The sequence below is a fragment of the Plodia interpunctella genome, chromosome 14, assembly GCF_027563975.2.
Source record: "Plodia interpunctella isolate USDA-ARS_2022_Savannah chromosome 14, ilPloInte3.2, whole genome shotgun sequence".
In the NCBI taxonomy this organism is placed as follows: domain Eukaryota; kingdom Metazoa; phylum Arthropoda; class Insecta; order Lepidoptera; family Pyralidae; genus Plodia; species Plodia interpunctella.
In genome coordinates, this window is record NC_071307.1 from 8,939,878 (window position 1) to 8,955,213 (window position 15,336).

At 36.1% G+C, this 15,336-nt stretch overlaps 1 protein-coding gene across 2 annotated transcripts; it reads left to right on the forward strand.

Annotated features, from left to right (window-relative positions):
* Window positions 1-386: 386 nt before the first annotated feature.
* On the forward strand, window positions 387-15,122 carry LOC128675586 (fatty-acid amide hydrolase 2-like). 2 transcript variants are annotated; one of them, XM_053755082.1, is made up of 12 exons: window positions 387-484; window positions 2,189-2,490; window positions 3,090-3,216; window positions 4,347-4,518; window positions 5,431-5,555; window positions 6,142-6,231; window positions 11,846-11,994; window positions 12,332-12,414; window positions 12,868-13,051; window positions 13,366-13,485; window positions 13,869-14,006; window positions 14,410-15,122. In XM_053755082.1, exons 2-12 carry the CDS (start codon window positions 2,266-2,268, stop codon window positions 14,554-14,556), a joined length of 1,560 nt encoding a protein of 519 aa, XP_053611057.1. In that variant the 5' UTR covers window positions 387-484; window positions 2,189-2,265; the 3' UTR covers window positions 14,557-15,122. The 2 variants fall into 2 exon arrangements, with proteins under 2 accessions (XP_053611057.1, XP_053611056.1); XM_053755081.2 differs by having other exon boundaries at window positions 389-666.
* The last annotated feature ends 214 nt before the right edge of the window (window positions 15,123-15,336 follow it).

Sequence of the window (15,336 nt, forward strand, 5' to 3'; positions counted from 1 at the left end):
TTGTTTTTTGTTATCGCGAACAGACAGACAAAGACGCGGCAGAGGACTTTCTTTATTACTTATGTAAGGATTACGAGGAACTCAAATATCTATATTGCAGTAACTGTGTACTTAATACAAGGTATATATGACACATACAATACCTACAATTTCAACACTTAACCCTTACAGGCATACAATACAATTAGCATTAAGTTACACTTAGGTATAATACATACTATAATGCGAGGAATATTAAGAATGATTTATATCAACGAATTGAATATAGCCTGCGAAGCGCTGATTTTTTTATGAACATGGATGGATAACTACGTAAACGAACGTCATAATGGATTTACATTACCTACATCCACATTATGTACTTCGTTGAATTTACTGGAAAATAGACGAGTTTTGTTTCGCGAGCGGTTTGGAGTAGCCGGCTCCTTACGCACTGTCGATTGCGTAATCTTTACATAAATATCTACATAACATAAGTAATTGAGTATGTGTACATTTTTTTTGTGACTTTATAAAATATTTTCAAGAAAATTCAGCAATAATCAGTCACTAGAGGCTCGTTTAAGTTGTTAGAATTTTGTTTAAATTTAATTTTTCGATGTGGTTCCTGTGATTGGCGCTTAGTGAAGAGACACATTGTTTTCTTTCTACTAAGTACTCTCTACGGTAAAATAAATTTGACTAATTGAAAATTGACAAGATTTTTTTCAATAGACTAATGTGCATTCGACTGCAAAAAAGGATGGATATGTTTTCAGGATTGTGCTATGCAATACAATGCTAACCAATGCTACCAACCAATTATATTATATACTTACCTGCTTACTTACTCGAATAGGCCATATTATATCTTACTCCCTACTATTATTATAAATGCGAAAGTTTGTGATGATGTATGTGTGTATGTATGTTTGTTACTCATTCACGCAAAATCTACTGGATGTCTTGGTATGAAATTTGGTACACGGGTGTAATAATGCATGTGTACTTTTTATCCTGAAATTCCCACAGGTGCGAAGCCCCGGGGCACAACTGTATATTTATGTAACATAGGATGTATGTGTGTATTTTTGTTACTCTTTCACGCAAAATGTACTGGACGAGTTATTATGAAATTTGGTAGATGGGTAGAACATAACCTGTAATAACATAGGGTACTTTTAATGCCGAAATTCCCACGGGAGGATTAAATAAATTACTATGATATGCATTACTCTCTTTTTGAAGCGGTGGTGGTGTAAGGTGTGAACCGAAAGGTCCCAGGTTCGAATCCTACTCGTGCCATATGAGTTTGTATATCAATCTGACTCATGTATAGTAGTTTTCATCGACCACTTGCTTACGGTGAAGGAAAACATCGTGAGGAAACCTGCACACTGGTTGATTATTAACTTGTGTGTGGAATGGAGAAGGCAATGGTAAACCACTCCATTACTAATGCCAAGAAAGTTGTTGTGTGCGTTTCATTCTACGTAATGACCACGACCCTCAGCCATGAGGAATACGACTATGAAGAAGAGTTCTCTTTTTGTTTAGTATTCTTTGCGTCCGTGTAAATATGTATCTAAATAAACTTGTAATGTAGCTACGAAACCGATATACGTACTTACTTAGGTTGTCTTGTTATTTGCAGTAGTTGCAATAACTACATACACTTTATGACGTAAGCATTATGCACCCCACTGCATGCCGCAATCGACAGGAAAGCGGTTCTGCGGTATGTGGAAATAGAAAAACAAACATAAATTAACTAAGTACAAGTTTATGCTCCGACGTTGCGCAGTTAAAATTTTAATTAGTGTCATAACAAATCCATTGAAAGTTTGTTGGTTTGTCCTTCTTTCACATTAAAATCTTATGGGTTTTAAGTCAAGTCATATGGCTTTGAGCGACTTGAATAAAATCTGACGCAAGTGTTAGCAATAACGTATACTCTATATGAATGAATGATGAGCATAAATATTAAATTTTAAATTACTTCTTCGATGTAGAATAAAAGAACATCGATGCTTTTTAATGTTTCATTAAGAAATACTCTTAATAATCGCCATTGTGTACCGTCAATCCGAACGCTAACTGCAGATATACTTACGAGTATTTCTAGGAAGTAATACTTGTAAGGAAAGGTAAGTATTGTATGTAAGTACATAAAAATAACCCTTAAAATATGTATATCATTCCTTTATAGGACAGCTGCGTAAATTTCGGCAATCACAGAAGTGAATATTCATAATATAATATAATATAACATAATAAAAAAACAAAATGGCTGTACTAAAAACTATATTGATGTACGTGAAGTTCATTATGGACTATGTGGTTGAGCTGATATTCTCTCTGTATTGGGACTCGAAGAAGCAGGCTATACCGCCGTTGAAGCGGCATCATGCGATGTTGAAGGAAAGTGCTTGTTCCCTAGCGAAGAAGATTAGGAAGAAGGAACTAAAATCTGAGGACTTGGTGCGGGCAGTCATTGAGCGGATCAAAGAGGTAGGTCAATGAGCTGAATTTAAGAGAGTATATGACCTATAGGCACCTTTGAATAGGATTGCTCTATTTCATTCAAAGGCGCCGGAGCGAACCTAGGAACCTAGGATATATAAGATAGCAAAATCGTATATTTATAGAGATAGCAACAGAAAATACAATAGAACCAGACAGAGTAACATAAATAAAAGACAAAAATACAGCTGGAACAGAATTAGAGCTGTAGTGGCTGTGTTGAAGAAATACAAAAAGGTCAATCTCAGTGCTCATATCACCCAGAGGAGTGATACACTGGAGTTGTGGGGAAAATCCTGAAAAGTATATTGTCTTTTCTATAAAAAAAAACTACACTATTCTCATTGTAGGTACTTATAATATTCTAAACTGATAGGCAACAAAAAAAGCATTCCGGAGCCGATTCTTAAAAAAAAAGGTTTTTAGTGGATCCCGGGCTTTGGGGCATCACAGCTGTGAATGAAACCGAGAAGAGAGAATCTATTTAAGAGAGAGTCTTACTTATAGTGTGACAAAAAGAACATTTGAAAACTACTTGAATTCTTTTTCTTGATTGAAACTATGCCAACTTCTGTGGTAATTCCCAGGTGAATCCAGTTTTGAATGCAGTGGTGGAAGATCGATTTGAACTGGCTTTAGCTGAAGCGAAGGAAGTGGATAAAACTATAGCAGCTGGCTTGACTGAGGAGGAATGGAGGAACAAACCATTCTTAGGTAAAAACACATTATTATTAGGAGTCCAGACCGCCTGTGGTCCTCCTTCACGAGAACAGGTCTACTCCATATCCCGTATTTGTCCTAACAAATGAGGGACAGAGTCTTGGCAGCTGCCAAGGAGGACGTCAGACAGGCAGGTAAGACAAGACTCAGATGTGATTTTACTCCAGCTGAGTCTTCAAAATTATAATGTTTATTGTTTAAGTTGAAGAATAGTTGAAGAAAGTATTGAAGTGAAGACTCTGGACTTCTTTTGTGGAACAGACTTTCTGGTTGAAGCTGGTGGGTCAAAAATTTTTCGGGTATTCTAGATTTCGTTTAGGGCTGTGGCGTCTGTAACACCGCGAAGGTCAGCATAAACAATAAACATTATAATAGCTTCATAAGGTATTGCGTCTGGAGTCCAGAAACCTTATGAAGCTATCAAATAACCACGCAAAATAGTCCACGTTGTTGCCATTTGAGGAAATTCTCTCATAGCGCCAACTCTAGGTGATAGGTAGAATATTTAAAGCGTATACAAATGGTTTAAGTGGTTTTTAATATTATACGTTTTAAAGCATGTTACAACTTGCAGCATCTTCGTCTGAATATTCGTGTGTCTTATGAATATTCATTTAGATAATTTTACAAACAGTACTAGAAAAATTTCATGTTAAAGTTCTACAAGCGATCCATATAAAAAGAATGTATTGAAAAGCTTCTTCTCCCGAGCAGATTGTGTAAGTCAATAAAGGGAAAAGGCTATATTAACTGGAGATTCTTGTCCTACATTAAATTTAATATGGATTGAATTTCCACCAATAAGCCCATTATTTAGTTAAACGTGGCATTTGAAATCCGCAACTCTGGGAAAAAGACGTGTTACTACATCTGTGACTGATAAAGTTCGTCCACTCCCTGATGTTGCGCAGCCAAGAGTTTTTCCAACGATCCACACACGTTTTCCCCGTGACTCTTCCCATCATAATGTCCCAAATAGGCAACTTTTCTTTGTTTGACGTTCTGCAAAAGTTCACGAGCGTCGGAGAACCTACATGTTAGTAACTCCTCCACGTTCGTAATCATCTATAGTTTATTACCAAAATATTGGAAATTCGGAAAGACATTGATCAAGGACTTTTCAGGGGTTCCCTTCACATCCAAGGAGAGTCAGTCTGTGAAGGGCATGCGGTACACAATAGGTCTTTGGGCCAGGAGGGACGAGATCGCGCAGGAAGACAGCGTCTGTGTCGAGAAACTGAGGGCTGCTGGCGCCATCCCTGTCGCTTGCACTAATTGTCCAGAGCTGTTGATCTGGTAAGAATAAGATTACATGTTTTATTCACAATACAGATCTTTAAAAATAAGGTAGGTAATATGCCCAGAAGACTGGTAGCATTGCCACGGTGTATGACAATGCTGATTCTCTGGGCGAGATATATACCAGCCCTCCAGCAGTCGCATAATTTTTTTGGAGATATAGTACCTATTACATTCTTTCATAGATGATTTATGAAGCCAGTTTTGTCCAGTTTATTCCTAAGTTTGTTTACTAAAAAGTTTATATATGTATATACTTAGGTATATAGGAGCTAGATAGTTTGCGACTACAATCTTATTAAGTTTCGTAATATGATGCCCATAACATTACAATGTTTGTTTACGAGCATAATGCAACTCAAACTTTGTACTTTGGTCGTTGTAGAATAGCTCTGTACTGATACTCATTGTACATTTTGCAATCATGCGTTTTCCGTCGTGCTCATTGCGGTCACCGGTCTACCACAACCTAACTAGTTAAATATTGTAATACGGATAGTAAGTGGTATCCTTTCTAAGCTCATTTGAAGACGTTCTCATTTGCTTTCTGCAAATAAAATATGAGCTGCGAGGGGCCTAATATTCAGCCCTGTGGTGCACCAACGTCGACCTTATTTTATTAAAACTAGCGGCCCGTCCCGACTTCGCTCGAGTAAAACCATAATAAATCATACATTTACATCTTCAGGAATCTCAATATCCGTCCGGTACTTTTTGAGTTTATCGCGTTCAGATGGACAAATAGACGCGACGGTTGGGTTTCTTTTTATAATATTTCATTAAACTTTTGCGTTTCATTATTAATTGCTAAATACGGATATTAAACGCGTACGTACCTTTTATACTTAGGACGCGCAACAAAATCAAACGCACGATACTCGATAAGAAATGTTCATTTCTCTCTTACAGGCAAGAAACGATTAACCCAGTGTACGGGAGAACAAACAATCCCCACCACACGGGAAGGACACCTGGTGGCTCGAGTGGAGCCGAGGCTGCGTTGATGGCATCTTACGCGAGCGTCATCAGCCTATGTTGGTATCACGTTGGTATTCACGAAAAAAAAATAAATTATCGACTTCCAAGTCCAAAACACAGAATCGTGAATAAGTGATGAATGCTTGATAAATAAAATGCCCAAATTATGAGATACTATTTTTGCCCGCATTAATTTCTCTGCTAAAGAACTGACACGATTTTCATACAAACTTACATTAGTCATTAAGGGGTTGAATTGAAGAAAAAAAAAAAGTAGTCTATGTTTGAACGGTGGTCTTCAACTACATGCATACCAAATTTCATCAAAATCGGTCCAGCGGTTTATTAGCCGTGAAAACAGAAAAGACAGACTGACTTTCGCATCTATAATACAGCTAGTATTATAGATGCGAAAGTCAGTCTGTCTGCGTCGCTGGGCTTTGCTTCCGTAGGAATTTCGGGATAAAAAGGACATACATAAATATAAAATCCGTCCAGTAGAATTTGCATGAAAGAGTAACAAACATACACACATCTTATACAGTATCTAGTATTAGTAAGGATGAACAAAAGATTTCGAACTTGAGCTTACTTTATCCTTTTCTAAAAAACTTAAGTATTTATGTATGTTTTTCATTGCAGCATCAGACGTGGGTGGTTCCACTCGTATGCCAGCTTTTTACTGTGGACAGTTTGGTCATCACACAACTCCAGGAAGCACTAACTGTAAAGGTACAAACAAACATAATATTTATCATAATACATTAATTATCATAATGAAATATTAAAATGTATTTATGTGAGTTATGCTGGTTAATATTCACGACGTTTGATATTCAATATTTTGCATTGCAAAATTTCGCTTCAATTTGAATAGTGCAATGAACAGGTAAATTTTAGTGTAGCTTGCAAGCTAATATTTTGTTCAATCAATATTTTTAATTGCATAGTTTTAGTTTAATGTATAGAAAATAAACTACTTACGAATTATACTCGTAAGATTGGCATCGATATCAATTAGAGACGGTAATATTCAGAAGCTTTTCTAGTATTATGTTACTTAGTATTTTTTTTTTTATGTTTTTGTTATTTTTGAGGTAAGTATATTTTTCTTGTATGAACTTGGGTATCCGTAATGGAAATATTATATACTAACTGCGCCCCGGGGTTTCGCTCCCATCGGAATTTCGTGATAAAAAGTACCCGATGTGTTACTTCAGGTTATATTCTACCCGTGTACCAAATTTCTTAACAATCATATTTTTCATTATAGCTTTCAGTTTCGTGAAATATCAACTTCAACTTCAGGTTATATTCTACCCGTGTACCAAATTTCTTAACAATCTGTCCAGTTCCGTGTCAAATTTTTCGTGAAATAGTATATTATATTAGGACAAATCACACACAGATTGAGCTAGCCCCAAAGTAAGTTCGAGACTTGTGTTATGGGATACTAACTCAACGATACTATATTTTATAACATATATATATAACACCCGAGCCAATCAGAAAAAGATCATTTCCCACCATAGATCTCACTGCCACACCCATTTCAAATACCAAACGGAATTCTTTATCTAGCTCCAATAAAATTAAGAAATATGTTAAACTTAGTAAATTCATCAAAAAATCTGAAAATATTGTTAAAAAACAAAAGAATTCTGTAAAGGAAATTCCGATTAGACAACAAAAGTTAGATTTAAAAGTCCAGTTACTGTCCTGTGAAGACACCATTAAAAGTAATAATAAATTTATTAAAGAATTACAAAATAAGATATGTTCTCTGCAGTCGGAGTTGTAGTCCATATCAAGTAAATATGAATTATCAAAAAAAGTGGTAGGTGAATTTACTCAAGCACTTAAAAAGCTAAATGAGGAAAAAAAATGTGTAGTTGTAGTTCAGGCGAGGAAATCCAAAACATGGAGGCATTCTCCCCTGACAATGCTGCTTGTGCAGCGGCTACAGCCTTGACAAAGGTTGTGTTGCCCCTGGAGACTTTACCCCCTTTACAGGTATCTCCGGGGACTTCACAACTGAATTCTTCGACAATCAACAGCACCACTAGTACTTTGGTTAGGTCAGGCTCTACTGACTGTGAGACCCAAAGAACTGTAATCTACTCTGATGAATTGGGTGCTAACCTGGGTCCCTTGCTTTCGAATTATACTACACAGAACACATGCAATATTTGTATGCCAGGATTACACATTTCACAAATAATGTCCAAGATAAAGAATGAGAAATTTGATCACAACACTACTCTTATAGTAGCCATAGGCAATAGTAAAAATGTCTCTCGTGGAGATTTATTAAACTGTAAAAATGTTCTGGCAGAAATTGAAAAATCGGGTGTTGGCCAAATAATTTTAGTTCTCTTCCCATATATTAAAAATTATTCTAACAACAAGTATATCCATACATTGAATACATGTTTATATAACCTCACTTGGGATTTAAAAAAGATTTATATTTTAGATTTAAATAAATATATTAATAACTGCTTTTACAACAATGGTACTGTGTACCTGCCCCATAGACATAAGTCGACTATTGCTAAACTTTTAGCATACAATATTTATAGACCCGTTATATCAAATATAACGAAGTCACCAGATATTAGTACTAGTACTAATAATTTAGTTTTAAACTAGGTAATAAGACAGAGGTGAAACCTTCTTTTATAAACCTTGTTCATCAAAATATACAGGGTTTCACCAGCAAATATAATGAAATTTGTTTATTCTTGGAACATAGAGAGGTTGATATTTTTTGTGTTACAGAACATTTTTTTAAAAATGAAATTAAATTAGCTTTTCCAAATAAATATATAGTAGGAAGTACATTCCTAAGACAAAGTTCTGAACACGGAGGGTCCTTAATTTTAATTAATAGAAATTATAAGCATAAAGAAAGGAAAGACATAGTACGGTTGTCAGTTGAATGCAAAATAGAACTTTCCTGTGTAGAGTTGGATAAATACATTATTATTTGTGCTTACAGACCTCCTACAGCCTGTTATGAAACTCTTTTAGATGTTTTAGAGGAAGCCCTCAGGCGAGTTACCTCCAGCAATAAGCACATAGTTTTATGTGGTGATTTTAATATAGACATTTTGATTTCATGTTCTGAAAGCAATGGCTTTAAAAATTTGCTCGATTCATTTAATTTAAAGCACACATTCTTTGAACCCACTAGGATAACCTCGACCTCAGCCAAATGTATAGATAATATTTTCTGTGATTGTACTGTTTCTGAAGGAAAGCTGTTCGCCTGTCTGGGGTCTGACCACCTGGGCCAACAAGTGTCACTTATTCGTAACGAAGAGTCTAACCTTATCTCCGCTCCTGTAATCCGTAGGCCGTTAACTAAGTACCGCAAAATGCGTTTTCGCGAAACCATAAATAAGAAATTGCCTGAATTAGATTTAACTAAAAATCCTAATGAACATTATAATAAGATTTTTAATACAGTGGAAACAGAATTCAAAAAAACTTTTCCTCTTAAGACCTTTAATAATAAAGTGAAACTTAAATTTTGCGATTGGGCTACAAATGGTATTTATATTAGCAGAAACAAGTTGTATGAACTTTATGGTCAAAAACAGTATAATTTTAATGCGGAATTTATATCATATGTTAAACGTTACTCTAAAACTTTTAAAAAGGTATGTTCAACAGCAAAATCTTTATATTTAACTTATAAAATAAAAAATTCTAATGACAAAATCAAAACAGCTTGGTCAATCATTAATAAAGAAACCGGCAAGTTTAACCCACGCGACAACAATATTTCTTTAAAAATTGGTGATAAAACCATTAATTCAAATGACGAAGTGGCCAACGAATTCAATAACTTCTTTGCCAATATTTCTAAAAATATTACGGGCTCCCTTTCGTCTTGTCCCAGTGCTGCAGATGATTTATTAAAAAGAAATGCCTCAGATCCTAAATCTACCTTCCGATTTAGACATATTTCTCCTGAAGAATTATTATCTGCTTACAAAGCACTCAACATGAAAAATACAGAGGATCTGTGGGGTATATCTGTCTCAGTGCTTAGCACTATTATTGATCTGATTGCTCCCCACTTAACTATTATATTCAATAATTGCATCTCAGATGGAGTTTTCCCTGACCTCATGAAAATCAGCAAAATTATACCTCTTTTCAAACAGGGCGCTAAAAACGATCCCACTAATTACAGACCCATTTCTATTCTACCTGCATTAAGTAAAATTTTTGAAAAGCTAATTTTAACTCAATTAGTTTCTTATTTTAACATAAACAAAATATTACACAATAGTCAATTCGGTTTCACTAAAGGTCGTTCCACTACTGATGCAGCAGCCACTCTAGTTGGAATTATCAATGATGCTTGGGAAGCCGGACAGGATGTTATAGGTGTATTTTGTGACCTTTCAAAAGCTTTTGACTGTGTCGACCACAACATACTGAAAAATAAGCTTAAATTCTATGGTGTCACTGGAGCGGCCCTTGATGTACTATCTTCTTACTTAGACAATAGAACTCAGAAAGTAGAAATTAATAGAGCAGCCTCTAACAGCGCTCCTGTGCACATGGGCGTGCCTCAAGGCTCCATTATTGGTCCTTTTCTATTTCTAGTTTATATAAATGATCTTCCTTGTCTTGCCCAACAATTGTGTGATGTAATTTTATTTGCTGACGACACGTCACTACTGTTTAAAGTTGATAGAAAAAGTAGAAATTATAACAATGTAAGCAACATTATGTCACTTGTGCTTGAATGGTTTACAACTAATAACCTGGCTTTAAACACAGACAAGACCAAGTGTATTAAGTTCTCTCTTTCAAACGCACCCCAACTTGATATTCCTTTAGTAGTTAATGGTAAAGTATTAGAATGGGTACACAGTGCCAAGTTCTTGGGCATTACTGTGGATAGTAAGTTTAAGTGGGATAAACATATTGAAATCACGGCCAAAAAACTTAGTTCGGCAGCTTTTGCAGTGAGAAGGATCAGACAGTGTACAAACATCGAAACAGCTAGGCTCGTGTATTACAGCTACTTTCATAGCATAATGTCCTACGGATTATTGTTATGGGGTAATGCAGCTGACATAGGAAAAATTTTTGTTTTACAGAAACGAGCAATTCGTTTTATTTATGGGCTTAAGCCACGGGATTCCTTGCGAGAATTATTCAAATCGATAAATATTATGACAGTTGCATCTCAGTACATCTTCGACGTACTTATTTTTGTTAAATCTAACTTACACCTGTATAAAACATTGAGCGATGTTAACAGTGTAGTCACTCGTAATAGGCATAAACTTTGTATGAACAGATTCCGACTTAAAAAGGTTAGGCGGTCTTTCGTGGGTCAAAGTGTTAAATTGTTCAATAAACTCCCTGTAGAGGCTATTAACTTGCCAATGCCAAAATTTAAATCATATATTAAAAATGCTTTAATGGCTAATGCTTATTACACGATTAGCGACTATTTAAATGATAAAAAACCTTGGACCCTTCCTAAAACTTCCACCTCTCACACTTGATTTTAATTTTTTTATTATTATTATTTATATATTTTCTTGACATGTTTATTACATATATTTTGACATTTATTGTAAAACATATACGTGATTTGTGATCTCCAAGTGTCTGAAAGTAACATAGGTATCTATTATGTTAGATTATGGAGATCGAGTATGTCATGCACATTCAAATGGTCAAACCGGTAGCGGCATCGTGGATCGGGTCGGGAGGTTCCCTCTATTGTGGTTGAGCTTCGCGATGGCTGACTCACGCGTCAACTCGTGAACGGGTGCTGCCGGGGGAACTGGTCAGCTCGATCTTTTATTAAAAGTTTTTTTTTGTTTGGTTAATTATACATATATATATAAGTATATATATATTTTCCTTTCATCGGCACTTGATCACAATCATAATATGTTTCAGTATACCTTTTGACCATGTACTTTATTATGTACTTAATGTTATATTACTGATAAAAAATTATACATAAATTTATATATAAAAAATGGTAAGCCCTTCTGGCATAATAGGGACCAACACTGTTTGAATGAGTTTCTTTCGGCATTTCTTCTCAGCAGTGGTCGTTCCGAAATGCTAGTAGTTTGTAGCTTTGGTAAACATCATTTAATTTAGATTATGACGTGAAAAAGTGCCTGTGAAGGCCTAATTTCTGAATAAATGATTTGATTTTGATTTTGATTTTGATTTGACCCGACCGGGGATCGAACCCGGGACCTCTCTCTCTCTCTCACAAACTATTGCATTTATAATATTAGCAGGATAGGATAATCTGTGCTCAGAAAAAAATTGTGTTGATAATATTTTTCAGGAGTATACCTGAAAAAAGATGAGGAGAAAGACTCCATGTTTTCTCTGGGTTTCATATCCAAGCACGCGGAGGACCTGGCTCCACTGACCACGGTCATCACAGCCGAGAAGGCAACACGGCTGGGTTTCGACAAACATTACGATTTGAAGGTGAACACGGGTTTAAAGCCTTTTATAACGATTTCTAGATATGTTCCTATGTTTTTGTTATACTCATAGGAGCTTGACTGGAAAAAAATACCATAAAGGGTCCACTTCTTCGCTTCACTTTATGGTCACGTTATGGTCGTCGTCGACTAGTACCGTAGTCTATCAAGTGATCTACGATACTAATTTATCGAAAGATATACGTACTTAAGTTCGTTGAGAAAACCAGTACCTTATTTTGCTATCTTGTGAAATTTTAATTCCAGAAAATGTCTACTAAATTTATTACATTTGCTACCTAGCTAAAACCATTCAATCCAAAGAATGATTTGTGTTTCAGGACATTAATTTCTTCTACTTAGAGTCAACAAATGACCTCAAAGTCACTCTACCAAGACCAGCATTGAAAGACGCAATGAAAAGGCGAGTTGTTTGATACTGGAATAAGTATGACTTTACGATCTGGGGGGCTACCTTGAAACATAAAACACGAAGCACGTCCACATGTTGTCTCTTTTTTACACGATATGGGGGAAAGAGACAGCATGTTAACGTTAATAACGTGCTACGTGTTTGTTGTGTCGTGGTAGGCTTTCTGTAACAACTTCTATCTTATCGAGTGCGTTAACTAGTTGTTATTGTTATATTTTTTTTCGTTGATCTGTGCTGCAGATCTAATTCACCTAACGGCAGTTGACATCATTCGGCTGGAATTTTACAATCGGCAACCTGCCTGACAACCCCCTTAAACACTATTATTACCTGTCATCATTGAAGGCTAGTGTGTCAACCAAATGATGATAGAAAGTGGTCATATTCTAAGGCGGTGCCACACGCAACTTGACTGTAGATAATTGGAGCCATCACATTTTTCAGAGTGATCTCGAAGATCAGCAAAGATGTGCCAAGCGCGAACGCCCCGAAGCCTTACTACCACGAGGCTGTGAGCCACATGTACGACCTGTGGCGGTACTGGATGAGCCAGGAGAATGATGATTACGAGCTCATGTTCACAAACTTCAAGGGGAAGCCGCATTGGCTGGTCGAATGGGTGAAAAAGGTTGGTTTCGTTAATATTATATTATATATAAAACGCTACAACACACACATAAGGAGTGGTCATAGACGAAAATCTACGGGAATCCGTGTAGTTCTGAGCATTCCATCTTGTTGGAAAAAAAAATTAAACAAGTTGTTTTATTACTTAGTTAAGTAGGCACCCTTTTTTTTTGTTTCTGTTTCTGGTACCAGCTGAAGATCAGCGCTATGGCTTCCTAGTCATAGCATATGTAGCTGGGATCCATTTAGGCACGATCGAGCAAAATTGTATGTTTATTTTTCTCGAATACAGTGTATCTTTGTTTCGTTCCTCAGATTTGTTTCATGAGTGATCACGTGTTCAGCACGCTTTTGATCCTCACGGAGAAGCAAGTCTTAGGGCTGGACTCCCAGTGGGCTGAGAAGCTGACCCGGGAAGCAAAGGAGGATTTATTTGTAAGTATAAAGTACCTACATTTTATAGTAGTTTTGATAAACCACCACTTGTTTCCGGTGAAGGAAAACATCGTGAGGAATCTTACACACTAGTGGACAGTTTAGTTCACTAGTGCGTATGCGACTACCTGCCACTAGATGGCGGTCAGTAGTCGTAAAAGTCATGACAGATGCCTGCAAATCTGACACCAGTGTTTGCAATAACACACTCGATATGATGATGATGACCTGCTTTTTTAGGGTTCCGAACTTAAAAGGTACAAAACGGGATAAAGGATCACTTCGTTGTCCTTTAAACAGACATATTTAAATCCTATTCTATTATACTTATACATACAAACCTTTTATCATGTCATGACCCTTCGAACGTTGTGTTGTTCCAGAGCAAGTTAGGTAACAACGGCGTGCTACTGCTCCCTAGCTGCTCCAACGCGGCGCCCTACCACTATTCCTGCTATCTGTTCCCCACCAACACCTCGTACTTCATGTTGCCCAACTTCCTCAAGTGTCCAGCCACACAGGTGAGCACTTAGGTACATAGGTACAGCCATGTACATTAGTATTGGCCAACTCGCACAATATCTGAGTGTTTATCAACCAATCTTGCCTTGTATTTGGTATTGCAATGCCAAAAAATATAATTCATTTAAAATCCGTTTTACTTAAGTTTCTTGACAGACTGTACCTACCAACATCATATGTTTTTATAGCCTGTATTATGTGTCCCACTATTGGGCAAATCATACATTATAAATTTACGAAGAAAAATGTGCTGGAAGATTTAATAATGACTCAAATTTGTCCCAAATCGATAATTGATGATTTGGGACAAATTTGAGTGACAAAAAAAAAGATATGTAAATTGAATTAATAATTTTTTATTTAAATTTAAAAATAACTGGTTTTGAACAAAATGGTTTCCAGGTTCCACTCGGCGTGGACGGCTCGTCAGGGATGCCCGTCGGGATCCAGGTGGTCGCGGCTCCCAACAACGACGGTCTTTGCCTCGCGGTCGCCAAGTACTTGGAGAAGGAGTTTGATGGCGCTGTTATGGCTGCTAAAACGGAATAAATACTAATGTAGATATAGAGTGTTAATTAATTTTTATCTTCGTAAGATTTACGTAAGTGGTATGTTCATGGTATAAAAGGCAAGGTCCTGTGCTTGACAATAATGTAGAACTAAATGTTATAGGCGACTGTACCGCAGGGACTTTCGTAGCGCGGACTCGTCATAGGTCTGTACTTAGTATCAACGTAAACAATTTATTTTTCTTTTTTTTAAATTTCTATACAAATTCATTGTAAATTCTGCACAATTGCCGCCACTTATAGTAAATAATTTGATGTATTGTAGACTGTATTACTTACTGAAAACATAATCTAAAGATGAGAAAGAAGACGACGATGTAATGATTTTGTATTCACTCATGTATCACACATTCAGTGATTCAGTACATAGCATTTGTTGCAACACTTGCAACTTCAGAAAGAGCTTTTTACTGCTTCACTTGGATTCACTTAAAGGAGCTAAGATGTAAGTTTTTTTTAATAATGTTTGTGAAGATTTTCTTAAATATTATTAGGTATATTGTTCATGGTATTACACATTTTATTAAAGTTTCTTGAATACGTCGAGTAGGTATATCATTTCAACTCCACACGGTGACGACAACCTATTAATGCCCATAACAGTAAGATAATTTGAATCAGGATGAAAAGCGGTACCTATCATAAACATAGAATTAGGTGAGTATCTACTAATTCCATGATCATAATATGTAAAACAAACATTTAAAAAAAAGTTACGAAAACCTCAAAATCTTTTTTTGCAGTTTTGAATGCTTCCAAA